General features: G+C 38.1%; 1 protein-coding gene across 2 annotated transcripts in view; it reads right to left on the bottom strand.

Moving 5' to 3' along the window:
- Rab14 (RAS oncogene family member Rab14) overlaps positions 1-14,157 on the bottom strand; it is a 51,723-nt gene extending 37,566 nt beyond the window's left edge. The window contains exons 1-3 of one of the 2 annotated variants that reach the window (XM_089234638.1): positions 13,917-14,142; positions 7,639-7,706; positions 4,692-4,811 (exon numbers count right to left, since the gene is read on the bottom strand). In XM_089234638.1, the coding sequence (XP_089090764.1) occupies positions 4,692-4,797 (106 nt within the window). In that variant the 5' untranslated portion in view covers positions 4,798-4,811; positions 7,639-7,706; positions 13,917-14,142. Of the gene's footprint in view, positions 1-4,691; positions 4,812-7,638; positions 7,707-13,916 lie in introns of both variants that reach the window. The other variant, XM_089234637.1, reaches the window with a different exon arrangement.
- Positions 14,158-14,616: the final 459 nt, after the last annotated feature.

Genomic DNA, 14,616 nt, shown 5'->3' with positions numbered 1-14,616 from the left:
GGATCTGAAAGAGATCATCTTCTATGGGGGAAAAAGTGAAGACCTACCACTGGAATGGGAATTCATCCCCCTTTTAATTTTTTTTCCTTCAGATTTTCCCTGACTTTTCCCAAGTATTAAGAGTTTTCCCTGACTTTTGACAAATATTTAACATTTTCCCTGACTTTCTAGGTAGCTGGGAACCCTGTTGTTGCAGGTCGGACGCATGTTTCTAGCTCTCCATTCGAGTTCCTGATTTCTAACTTTTTTTTAGCCATTTAAATTTTTATCCACTCAATTGAATCTTTAAGTATACTTTGTTTTTATCTGATTAATTCCTCGACTGTTGATGATGCCTGATTTATCCTGGAGGGCTATGATTGGAAATTTTCAGGCAATTGCTAAACTAAGCGCTAGTGCGTCACAAAAATTTGAAGCAGGGACTTTTCCAGAAAAAATAAGCTGATCGGTTTGGTTTTTTTGTCTCTCATCTTAAGCCGCATGGCGAGATGTATTATATGGAGCCTGCTGCTTTGTGGTAGAATCGGGAGTAACCTAGGTCCTAATGATCTACCCAAAGGAAAAAATCTGAATCAACCTCGAGTCTCTCTTGATATTTTCAGACCTAGCAACAACCTCGAAAGAACACCACCTTCTGCTCATGGTTTCGAAAATCGCCTTCGTCGCACATCAGAGAACGGTGAATTTTCGGGTCATTCGTGTTCGGGCGTCCAAGGTATGAATCACTCTGCCGATTTCTCTGAAATAAAGTCGCTACTCATTCATAAAAACAATATGCTCAAGGCTTCAATTTTTCTTTGCCAACGTGTTTCTTAAACAATGATCAGCCCATGCAGCACAATAATTCTAATGGTTATTTTGTCTCAACTTGTAACCCTTGTATTTTTTGACCATATGTTTGTGCTTTGAATAGTAATTTTATTGTGTGTAATAATGATCAGTCAATACTTGCCCCTCTCTCACCCTGTACGCCTAGACAGAGTATGGTCTCGGCTGACGAGGAGGGTTGCAGTTCGGGTTTTCTAATTTATAACGTGTCAGGTATAAAAGGCAAAGAATTTTACTTCGATCTCTGCAATAACATAAAATTTGATGCCCTATTATTGTGTGAGACTTGGCATACTTATGAGATTTCCTTTCAGTTCCCCTCGGATTTCCAGATACATAGTGAATTTGCTGTAAAACCGCCTTCCCAGGGCAGACCCAGCGGTGGCTTTATATTCTGTTTTGCCAAAAACAAAATAACAATCAATTTGATCATACTCAAAAATCATTTTTTTCATTTTGCTGAGTGAAAAATTGAAAATCTGAACTTGAAAAATTGTCTTTTCACTTTCGGCTACTTTCCACCTAACCAGAGTTTAGACCAAGAATTTATGGATTTTTTTATCTGTTATTTCTGAGCACTTGGAGGATTATGTGCACGTTGTAATAGCCTGTGATTTCAATGCAAGGTTGGGAACAAAGCATGATTTCTTGATCTTTCGTTATGATGAAACTTTGACCAGAAACTCAATGGACAAAATCACAAACACTGTAGGGGTCAGAAGTTCTTTGAGTGGGCTATACAAAATAATTTAATATTACTGAAAGGTTTATCGCCTTCGAATGGGGGGGGGTGGTTTTACATTACATGGCAATAGAGTCTTAAGTCCCCTACACACGCTCAGTTATTGCAGAGAATGGGCAAAAACAAGTTGGGCAAACCACTTCACACGAAAGAGGTGAACTTTTGCAGAATTGTCAATGCTATGTCAAAAAAAAAAGTTGAGAACCGATAGCTTAGGTTATTTTTCACGAATGTTCTATAGACCATTTGTTTTATATGTGTGTACTCTTTTTCTTTTTTTTTCTCTTTCAAACAGAGCACAACTCAGGTCTATCACCATTTATAGGCGATTTACTACCTAGCGAGTTGTGCCGGAAGGTGTAACTTATATACACTCCAATGATAAAATATTCTATCTGCTTCCATAGCTTAGATGGTAGAGCACTCGTCCGGCAAGCGAGGCACCGGGATTCGAGTCCCCGTGGGGGCAGTGATGAATTTTCTTCCATGTAATCTTCATCTCCACAAATAACCAGTCTTTCGATGAATCTTGCACTGACAAGTGGAGAGGACGTTTCTATATACATATACATTAGACTAGTCGACTTCACACGTGACGCTGCGGGGAGGCAATGCCCCCATGCATTTCCACCTATCTTATTTGCTATTTTTTGAATTTGAATTCAGTCATTTCCTTGGATTCCATGTCACTTTTCAAAAAATTACGAAACTATGACTCTCGAGTACAATGACTTTCCCTCATTCAGTTTCTCTCTCAATCAGATAACTCAATTATTTTAAATAAAGTATTTTACCATTGACTATTATTCTTTATTTCAATTTAATTTCAAGGAATTTTTAAATGCATATTTTGTACTATACTAAATGTGTTTTCTTTTTCTTCTTTATTATATTTTTCATTTTCTAAATGTGTGTGGACGATTTTTTTTCTTTTTTTTTCTGTGTACTTTCCCTCTTTAGGGAAATTTCCGCACTTTAAATACATACATAAATATATATTTTAATTATGAGAAATAATATGTATAAATATTTGGCAAAAAATTTACAATTATGCATATATTTTTCAATACACCTACATATTAGCCTTTAGGCTACCTTTAGGGCATATTAACGCATTTCAGGTGAACTTCAAAATCACGAGAGAACATACTTCACAACTTGCAAATTCAAAAAATATAATTGAAATATTAAATGAGCATAGAATGCTTCTCAAGATCAAAAATATTTAGAATGTTCACCTTGAAAATAATGGGGCACTAGTATTGGGATTAGTAATTCCTTCTTAGTACATTCTGACATTCCGTTACATTTTCTTTCACTTTTCTTTCCAAATATCAGTTTCAGCATTAACATCCAGAAAATTCAATGTCTCAATATTCCGTTACCAAGTTAATCATATCAATATTTCACAAGCGAAAGCAAGTAAATTTTATTGCCTGTTAAAGCTAATCTATATTAATAGAGTTATTTGCCATAGAATGTTGAGCATCTATAAACACACTACAATAATTTCATTCAAAATTTTGAGTATATCCCGCCTTTTACATGTTTTTTATTTAGTTCGGAAAATAGAAAAACTTTGAAGAATGAAAGGAGAAAGTACATTTCTAGGAAGAAAGGGTCAATCACCGGGTGTTACCAGCCTGTCACTTGTGGTCAGCCTCCCTCTCGACGGGTTATCATACATGCCGATTACCCATTGTTACATACAGGGGGGGGGGGGAGATAGCATTCTAGAATCATGTGACCTCTGGTCTTTTTTGAAGAAATTTTGTGGAAAAAAAACAGCTTTTTTTGAAGAGATTTTGTGAAAATAAGCAGCTTCTTTTGAAGAGGTTTTGTGTTTGACCCTGAGCCGTTGATAGGGTTAAGCAAAAAAAAAACTAAATAGCAATAGATAGTTTTTATTAAAATGTAAGAAATATTATTAGATTGATTAATATGGGAATAGTGTTAATTACATTAATACACATTTTATTTTAATTAATTATTGTTATTAATTAATTAAGTTTGAAATTTTTCAGAAATTTTATTGTTTTTAATGTTAATGCTATTTAAACAAAAAAAACTGGTTTAAACCAACAAAAACGTTTTTTTTTAACATTTGCATTAATGTTGCACTAACAAACAAATTGCAATCAAGAAATATGAACACAAAAAATCTGTGTTTATGCAACATGAAAGGTCATTGAGCCCAAATTAACTTCATGAATTGATGTTTTTCTTGTAGAGAAAAGTGCTTCTATTCATGAGGGATCTCCCCCTAAAGCGAATGTCTGGTGGCAACTCCGAGTCACACATATAGAGCAGGTTTCTTGATTGACTTGATGTACAAACAAAGGGCCATTCCGCATCAACTAAATAAACAAATTCTATTTATAAGATTGTTTCTTGCACAAAATTGACGGATGCACTTATTATGATGTGTTTCCAACTTGCACATGATGCTGCTTCTTCACAGATTTAATGAGTTTTGGTAAAAAAAATAAGCAAACTAGAAATTTTAATACGAAAAGTGTAAAGTCCAAAGCTTAACAATATTTATGTTGGTTCAATACCTATTATTTTGAATCAGCAATCAGGGCTTAGAATTCAAAAGGCTTTAAATAAAAAATATTTTTTCTGTTTTTTAATCAGGGGAACCTAGTGTCACATTGTAATGCATTGAAAATACTTAGTGCAGTTATATATCTAATTTAGCTTTATATTTTTCTGCAATTTTTTCCATCCACAAAATCTAAAAACAGAACAGCTTTTTTTCTGCACAGTATCTAGGGTATTCACCCCAAAAATCTTCTATATTTCCTTTAATCATGAACTTTACTACATATCAATAACATGCCTACCATACCAGGTCACTTTTACTTCAATGTCATTAAAGTAATGTGAAGGAAAAATGGAATTTTAATTTTGCAATTTAAATCAATGATTTTTAAAAAAAAATCAAGTGGTTAAAATCACAATTTAAATCGGCGTACCCTGACACAGAGACTTAAAATTGAAGGAAATGAGTAAAATTAGGATTCAACTATGTTATTCTGACAAGACAAAAACTTTTGAAATTTCAAACAACACAAGACTTCATTGATATAGAGTGATGTGATTAATATTATGCACTTACATTTCTTTTCTGTAAATTGGTGAAGTAAACAAGACTTTCCAACACCCATATCACCAATGATTATGTACTTGAAAATGTATGAATAGTTATACGGTCCACCAGCCATTTCGATCTGAGAATCTGAAAAATATAGCGTGGATAAATTTTTATACTAAATTTTTTGAACTATAATTTGTTTCAGCAACAAAAAAACATGCAGTGCATGGTGCTTAACCCTTAAAAAGTGGTTTTTAAAATGTCCCTGATCCCCATTATAACTGCCGCAGTGGAAATCACTAAATCCTCTGTAAAATGACACATTTTCAAAACCACGTTTCCAAAACACATTTTCTCCTGGCTGTCCCCAGCGCATTATTTTAAATTTCAAAATGATAAATGTCCTAAAACAAAAATATCTACTAAAAAAGAAGATATTTTTGTTTAATTTTTGTTTCAATAATATATATTTTTAGGACCAGTATACTTTCATACTTCATCTTTTTCATAATTTTAAATATTTTTATCAATAGTTTATAGCCAAATAAAAATTTTCCCTGGCTTTTTTTCCCCTTTTGTGACATTTGGAAAACATTGATTCAAGTCTTACAAAACCAGTTGCCACCTACTGGTCTCCAACTCAGAGTCTTCCACAACTCCAAGCTCTCAGTATTTTGGATGAACCATGAAAAGGCTTGGACAACGAAAACACTTTTCCTGGATTGGTTTAAACAGTGTTTCGTTCCTGGCAGTCAGAAGGTACCTTGAGAGTAAAGACATCATTCAAAGTTCTTTTGATACTGGATAAAGCTCCTAGACACCCAGATGTCAACGAGTTCAAAGCTGATGGTGTGGAAATCCTTTATATGACTCCTAATAAAACATTTTATCATTCAGCCCCTTGATCAGAGGATAATTCAAGCACTCAAGGCTCACTATACACGTCATTCAATGTAGATGATTGAGCATGCAATAGAAGATGCAAATGTAGAAAATGTCTTAAAGGTATGGAAGAATTAAATAATGTCATTACTGTCATCACTAGAGCCGTGGCAGCTCTTAAGAGAGAAACAGTCAACTTGGATTAACATTTGACCACTCCAGGACACAACCATTTATACAGAGCCAACTGAAGAGATTATAAAAGTCATTGTCATGTTAGTGAAGCAGGTGGGTGGAGAAGGGTTCAATGATATGGATATAGAGGAAGTCGAACAGCTACTTACTAGCAATTCAGAAACATTGACCGAGGAGGAATTAATGAAGCTGACCGGTCCTGAAACTAAAGCAGTACCAGATAAAGAAGTGAAACACAAGCTCATCATGTGTAACATAGCGAAAGGGCTTCGCAATTTCAAATCAGCAACAGATTATTTTCATGACATGGTATGTTCTTCACATGTAGGAAAATTAGTAGAGGAAGCCTTGTCAAAAAATATTCCAACATAGCCTACTTGATATGAAGAAGAAACAGCAAACAGAAATCACAATATTCTTTCAGAAAACATTGCCAACAATCGCTACATCCGCTTTTACATTCCCTTCTACCTCTGTGCCACCCTACTCTTCTCATGATGTTCAATAAACAAAATATACCAGGGGGGGGGGGAAATAAACCTATGGTTTCTGTTATTCAGATTTCTATATAGCGGTCACCCACGGAACGTAACCCCTGTGAATATGGGGGGCAACTGAACATTGAATGCTTCTTATTAGAATCATATGTAATATCATATAAACTGAAGAGCCAAAGAAACTGGTACAGGCATGCGTATGCAAATAAAGAGATATGGAACCAATCAGAGTACGGCGTTGCGGTCGACAATGCCTATATAACATAACAAGTGTCTGGCATAGTTGTTAGATCGGTTACTGCTGCTACAATATGGCAGGTTATCAAGATTTAAGTGAGTTTGAACGTGGTGTTATAGTCAGCGCACGAGAGATGGGACATAGCATCTCCGAGGTAGCGATGAAATTTGGATTTTAACGTATGACCATTTCATGAGTGTACCGTAAATATCGGGAATGCGGTAAAAAATTAAATCTACGACATCGCTGCGGCCGGAAAAATATAATGCAAGAACGGGACCAACGACGACTGACGAGAATCATTAAACGTGACAGACGTGCAACCCTTCTGCAAATTGCTGCAGATTTCAATGCTGGGCCATCAACAAGTGTCAGCGTGTGAACCATTCAACGAAACATCATCGATATGGGCTTTCAAAGCCGAAGGCCTACTCGTGTACCCTTGATGACTGTACGACACAAACTTTTACGCCTCGCCTGGGCCCGACAACACTGACATTGGACTGTTGAGGACTGGAAACACGTTGCCTGGTCTGACGAGTCTCGGTTCCAATTGCTTCGAGCTGATGGACGTGTACGGGTATGGAGACAACCTCATGAATCCATGGACCCTACATGTCAACAGGGGACTGTTCAAGCTGGTGGAGGCTCTGTGATGGTATGGCATGATATGGGACCCCTGATACGTCTAGATACGACTCTGACAGGTGACAGGTACGTAAGCATCCTGTCTGATCCATTCATGTCCGTTGTGCATTCCGACAGACTTGGACAATTTCAGCAGGACAATGAGACACCCCACACATCCAGAATTGCTACAAAGTGGCTCCAGGAACACTCTTCTGACTTTAGACACTTCCGCTGGCCACCTAAATCCCCAGACATGAACATTATTGAACATATCTGGGACGCCTTGCAACGTGCTGTTCAGAAGAGATCTCCACCCCCTCTTACTCCTACGGGTTTATGGACAGCCCTGCAGGATTCATGGTGTCAATTACCTCCAGCACTACTTCAGACATTAGTCGAGTCCATGCCATGTTGTGTTGCGGCACTTCTGCGGGCTCGCGGGGGGGGCCCTACACGATATTAGGCAGGTGCACCAGTTTTTTTGGCTCTTCAGTGTATAATGTTATCATTCAAAATATTATTTGCTTACATTTGAAAATGTCCAGAACTGGCCCTGATTCGTGAGTATTGTATCCCTTTCACACAGTACGAACCGACCTACATCATAACATAAGAAAAAATTTGTTTAGGTAGGTGCCCAGGTGACTAAAGTAACGTGGAATTGAACAGCTTGATGCTAAACCGCTTTGGAACTGCACTTCACTAGATGGTGCTTAAGTGCTTTAGTTGATAGGGCATTATTGTTTTTATACTGCATATACAGATAATGTAAAAAAGTTATAACTTACCCGTATCCACTGCACAATTTTGACTTAAATGTGCCCTAGGGAAAGAAAAATTTAATGGGGTTGCCCCAGCAACTAGGATCAAAAATTTTGTTGGCCTGAAAATATATGTTCAAATTTTGGGGTCCCAGATTCATGAGGTTCATGGCAAATGCCCCATTTGCCCAAATGGAAATCAGACCCTGTCTGTATCATAATACAATTCAAAAACGAACACCTTTTGGCACCTTCCAGAGTTTTTGTAAAAGGTGCCACTGTCCTATACTCAAATGGAAGTAACAACTGTAACAGCTTACATATTTACACTAGAAAAATCACAGTACCATCATGTAGCACTGAAAAATCAACCCCACTGTCACCGCAGTGGTGGTTGGCTGAAATTGGTGTCATGTGGTTCCCAACTTCGAGGTGCAAATGCGAGCCGATCTCCCCATTGAAAAGTCTTGACACAGAGAGCAACAGGCCTACAACAATAAATTATTTAATCATTACACTTCACTCATAGTTAGAAAAACTGGTGGCAGATGGTAGCACTACACATAACAAGCATTACACAGAAACAAACTTCACGTCAGGTTTCACTACACGTACATTCCCGCATGTACCAATTCATTAGAGGTTCTGCAGAGGAATATGGACGAGGTGCATGTGTGGTTTAGTAGTAGTAGCACTGAAAAATCAACAGACCTACAAACAGTACAAATTGAAATTCAATCATAACACGTCACTCTTTTCACTCCTGAAATATAGATGGCAGCACTGAAAAATCAAACACAACACTACATACACACTCAGACTGTTGAGTACACACACACACAGTTACACTTCCGGCACAACTCACTAGGTAGTAAATCGCCCATAGATGGTGATAGACCCGAGTTGTGCTCAGTTGAAAGAAAAGACAGCACTGAAAAATCAGGCGCAACACTAGATATGCACTCAGACGATTAGGTACACACACTAAGTAGTAAATTGCCCAAGGCAATAGAACTGAGTTGTGCTCGGCTTGGGAAAAAAGGCTACATAGGGGCCGCTGCGGTGGTCGAGTGATCATACTGATGGACTCTCATCGCAAGGTCCAGGGTTTGAACCCCACAGTCCCCACAGTGGTGGTCGGCTGAAGTTAATTTTCTGTGGTTCAGAACTTCAGGGCGTGAATACAAGCCGATCTCCTCTTTAAAAAAGTCTCACCACAGAGAGCAACAGACCTACAAACAGTACAAATGTAATTCAACCACAACCCATCGCTCACTTCACTTCTGAAATGTAGATGGCAGCACTGAAAAATCACACAACACTGCATACGCACTCAGACTGTTAGGTACACACACAGTCACACTTCCGGCACAACTCACTAGGTAGTAAACCACCCATAGATGGTGGTAGAGCTGAGTTGTACTCAGTTTGAAAGAAAGAAACAAAAGAAAGGGTACATAGGGAGCCACTGTGGTGGTCGAGTGATCACAGTGACGCATCGCCCCCATTGTCGGCTGAAGTTGGTTTTCTGTGGTTCCCAACGTCGAAGCACAAATGTGAGCTTATCTCCCCATTATAAAGTCTTGCTGCAGAGAGCAACAGGCCTGCAAACAGTACACATATTCAGTCATTACACTTCACTCACTTTACTTCTGAAATATAGTTGGCAGCACTGAAAAATTATACACAACACTAGATATGCACTGACTGTTAGGTACACACACGTACACTTCCCGCACAACTCATTAAGTAGTAAATTGCCCACAGATGGCGATAGACCTGAGTCACGCTGGATTTGAAAGAGAAAGGCTACATAGGGCCGCTGTGGTGGTTGAGTGGTGTAAGGACTGTCCTGTAAATATTTAGAGAAGTCACAGCCGTTGGGATATAACATTTCCTTTTCTTTTGTTGATTGGCACATGCTGCCGCGTGTGTGTGTTTTGTCTGCAGCCATGCGTTTGTAGTGTTTTATTGTGGTTTGAACTTGTTAATTGAACAAATTAAATAGATTCTACCATCTTACTGGAGACCTAAATCGTGCAAAGGACAAGCAGTGAAAGGATAGAGGGTCATTCCATTTCAAATCACCAGAAAAATGCCAACATGAAACCCATGGTCATAGATTGCAATAATTTTTAATTATTTGTTGTTTTTACCATCCTTACTAACAATGTGAAATATTATTTGCATATGTCTAAAATCTTTTGAGAAAAAAAATATTTAAATTCATCAAAAAAATAACAAAATTGACTTTGCAGAGGCTCTATTTTTAAGAGGCATTGTTTGAGAAAATATATATAACTTTTTCAATTTTCAATATATTCAAGTGAAATTTTTATATGAAATATGAATAAAAATAGTTCATACACTTACATTTGAAATTTATATGCAAAAAATTATGTTAACTTTGTTTTTTTATGGAATTTTTTGTGAGAAAAACAATTTTTCTAACATTTTTGGACTAGAGGCACAGCAGTTACCAAAACAACTTTTATTTTAAATTCCTCCTAAATATATGAAGTAAAAGACTGGGCAAAAAAAATAATGGTTTTTTGATTGTTAATATATTTACTCTGGCTCGCAACACAAAATTCATCGAAATAAGACTGGGTCGCTCCTATTTCAAATCATTCAACTAGATACTGAAATGAAACCCATCATCCCAGATTCCAATTATTATTTTTTGTTGATTGCTTCAACCATGAAAAATTTCATGTCAAAAACTTTTTGAGAGAAAAAATGTTTTCTAAATGTCATGAATGACGTCTGTAATGCTAACCATTCAAGCAATATTGTTTGGTGTATACTGAGTGTTTCACGAAGGACCCTAACTTTGAAAATAAATAACTCCGAAATGGCGATAGATAGAAGCATGAAATCTCAGTGACGTGTTTATTTTAAAAAAACGTAAGAATCTGATACAGACACCTCAAAATTTTAGTTACAAATTGGCGATAGATGGCATTACCATAATTAGGCGTATAAATAGTTAGTAATGCAAGTAGCATTCATTGCATTTACATCAAACTGTTCACCTTTCACACAGGACACAGGTCGCAAGCAAAGAATGAAACTGTCAGTGACTCTGTAGTTTCACAGGAAATTGACACACAAGCTTGACAAATAACCTCTTCCAGCTCATAGAGTGTTAAAGGATTGTTACGGTAAACAATGTCCTTCAGTGTGCCCCACAGAAAGTAGTCGTGAGGTGAAAGAGGTGAGGTTGAGTGAAGATGGAAGCCAGTAAATGCCTTTTCCCTTAATTGTCGAATAGTTTAACGCAATAACTCTACCATTGAAGTATTCCTGCAGAAAGTCCAAAACAGCTTGCGTACAGTGTAGGTGAGCCCCCCCCCCCCCATCTTGCATGAACCACGCCGTGCCTGGTTGATCATCCAACGCTTGTTGAGTGGTGACAAATTGTTTCAAAAGCTCATATACCAGTCAGTCATCACAGTTTCTTGCAAGAAAAAGGGCCCAGTGATGCCTTTGGAGGAGATTGCAGCCCAAACAGTAAGCTTTGGGCAATAGAGTGGTCGTGCATGAGGAAAATGTGGATTTTTAATACCCCAAAATCGCCAATTGTGTCTGTTAATGACACCATCCAGATGAAAATGTGCCTCACCTGTAAACCATAATTATGCAACATCGAAACTAGAACCATAAATCATGTTGAGCATCTCAGTGAAATCCTCTCGTTGTCATTCAGCTCGAACTGGTATGACATGCTAACATTGAATCTTGTGTAACATATCGGGATCCAATCCCTCTACGATAATGGTGATCTTGTCATTATGTGGGAAATTCCTCCTTATTTTAGATCCCAGGAGCTACTGGAAACCACCCAAGGGCCCGCTGGCATACCAGTAAGGGCCAGAATGTTTGCTTAGTTAGGCAGTCGGCAGGTGGGGTCTTACGGCTGTCGAATGAGAACGGGCCAGAGGTCGGGCTGCTGACATCCCATATAAATTAATTTCCCTCATGACGGCTATGTCGCTATTTTCGTGGAGAGATCTGTTTCCAATTCTTGTATAGTTGGGGCAAGGGTTAATTGTTTGTCTTAAAATATTTTATTATTTTTCATTAAGGGACCACCTCCTGGGGAGGTATTACAATATCTTGTTGTGTGGAAAACTTAAGAGTTGTACTTACTTGTTTTCGACAGGGTCGGGGGTCTGCAGACCTCCGTCGAAACACTTAATTTTCAATATTGTTTATTCAATGTTGATGTGGTCAGGAGAGTCTGATCAGCTCTCCGGATTGCGTCATGTTGCCAGGTTTATATATATTTTCTTTGTGATATATTTATTTTTTAAATGCATGAATATGCAAATGTGATGCTTTTGTTGGGGTGAAAAGGCCTTACATGTGGTCCTAAATTTTTATAAAATGTAGGCCCTATGATTATAAATTCCTCTCTCTCTCTCTCTCTTCCTTTGTAGCACTCATTCAACTAAAACCCTCTAGTTGGGCGGTCATCCATCATACAACCTCTTCATTTGGCCGTAGGCTGGGAAAATTATCCAATAGTTTGTTCAATTATCTAAATCAATAGAATTTAGGGCAGAAGGGAAGAAAGGCAGGTCTGGAATTGAAAAGTTGTTTTACTTTCATAGATGAAAAACCTTCTCTAAGTGACGTCGGACGAAAAATAACAAAGGAGCTGGCCTCGTCACGGGTATGTGCAATAACGCTTCATCTTGTTGATCCGGCCTTCAACCGAGATGCCCCCTGGTGCGCTGATCTGGCCCTCAACCAAGAGACCCCTCCTGGTGCTGATCTGGCCCTCAATCCAGAGGCTTTTAGAACTGAGTAACTGGGCTACACCGAAGAGACTTCCTACATCAAGTGTCCGGCTGGCAGTTTATGGATGTATAAATTGACTGATTATTGACCGACCACAAACTGGTGAAATCATACAATGCATGTGAATGGGCCTTAAATATGAAAATTTTAAAAGATATTCAAAACTAAATACCATATAACAAAAAATACTATATGACATGAATGTCGCTCTCCACTTGTTAATACAAGATATACAGAAGACTGGATGTTGTGAAGATATTTATTATTTGAGATGTTAATTTTTTAAGGAAGGAAAAAACTCATCTCTGCCTCTACCGGGAGTCGAACCCGGGTCCCTCGATTGCCGGACGAGTGCTCTATCTCCTCTGTAGCTTAGTGGTCAGAGCACTCGTCCGGCAATCGAGGGACCCGGGATAGAGGCAGAGATGAGTTTTTTCCTTCCTTAAAAAATTAACATCTCAAATAATAAATATCTTCACAACATCCAGTCTTCTGTATATCTTGTAAAAAATACTATACCTGACGGCCATTTTTAAGGTCAGATCTGGAATCGACACCCAAAAATGAATTAAGAACAGCTACATTTTTTCCATGTCAGTAAAACCTTGTTAACTAGTGTCATTCTTTAAAACGTCCATGACTATAAAAACGAGACAGTATACATTTTAGTGTCATTGTAAATAATTTGACACTATACATGTTTGGAATATTCTTGATGTGTTGGATCAGTGTTTTCCGATCAGTCACAACTTGGTTGAGAGCGGCGGCGGGGGGGGGGTCCACCCCCTACATTGGCATACGCAACGGGAGGGTTTTGGGGGAACCCCCCCCCCCCGTGCTTAGGAAAATAATGCGTACGCCACTAACCACCTCCTGAAAATCACTGTCAGATCAAGAACCCAACCCCCGCTCCATTCTCTCTCTCGCCCTCCCAATAGAGGAAATTTCCGAAACGGGAAAAACGAGTAATGGCAATTTCTTATTTATGTCCAATATCAACCAAATAGCACTCGCGATGCCTGTGAAAATACGAACAAAAAAAATTGACGGAAACGCCCAAGTTATTATCACAACGCAAAAGCACCTGGCTCGATTCCCTACGTGAGAGTTTGTTCGTTCATTTCGTAAGCGAGATCCAATGTGCGAAACAAAACAAGAAATACTCATTCCCATCGCGGCAATAATTCATAACAATCGTATCAACGTTAGAGACATATTCGTGATATTTAAAGGGACTTACTTGATTATAATATCGCTCACTGGATTATAGATGGCTCAACCGCGTTGAATAAAATAGATTTGTGGCGAGCAGACAAATCTACGGCGATTTATCCCGATAACACACCGACACCTCGAAACTATACGTAGTACTATTTACCTGAGGATAAAAGATGGCCTCCACAAAAACTGCTAAAAACAAAAAATGATACAACAAATGTCGAAGCATACAACCTGCGGACGAGAGTAAGTAATTCCAAGGCGGCGTTACATTTCTGAATCGATTTCATTTCCAGTAAGTTTATACTTATTTCTTGCCATTTGGCTTTCTTCTGTTCAATCTTGAGTTGTGTATGACTTAGGGTGACCATACGTCCCGTATTTCCTGGGACAGTCCCGGTGTTTTCTGTTTTTTTGGCCGTCCCGACTTTTTGGCAAAAGTGCCCCGGTTTTTCCCGTATTTTACACGAAGCCTACTTGAATTTATATTCTCTATTGAAGTGAAAGATTGACATTATTTTTCAACTCAGAAATTATTTTATGATAATTACTACTATATATGAGAATATTAATCTCCCACATTTGCCATGGTGAACGTTTTTTTTTTCGTGGAATACATTTTAATCCACTGCTACTTGTGGTAATGCATCATTTCCCGCCATTGTGATTTTCCGTAACCTCAACAATATTTGCCAACTTTGTTTGGTTTTGGCGTCGTTTTT

Source organism: Pholcus phalangioides, unplaced genomic scaffold (genome assembly GCF_987345545.1).
Source record: "Pholcus phalangioides strain wild (caught in Gottingen) unplaced genomic scaffold, Ppha-v1.0 ptg000008l_1, whole genome shotgun sequence".
In the NCBI taxonomy this organism is placed as follows: domain Eukaryota; kingdom Metazoa; phylum Arthropoda; class Arachnida; order Araneae; family Pholcidae; genus Pholcus; species Pholcus phalangioides.
Note: the sequence above shows the minus strand (reverse complement) of the source record. Positions and strands in the feature narration are given on the sequence as shown.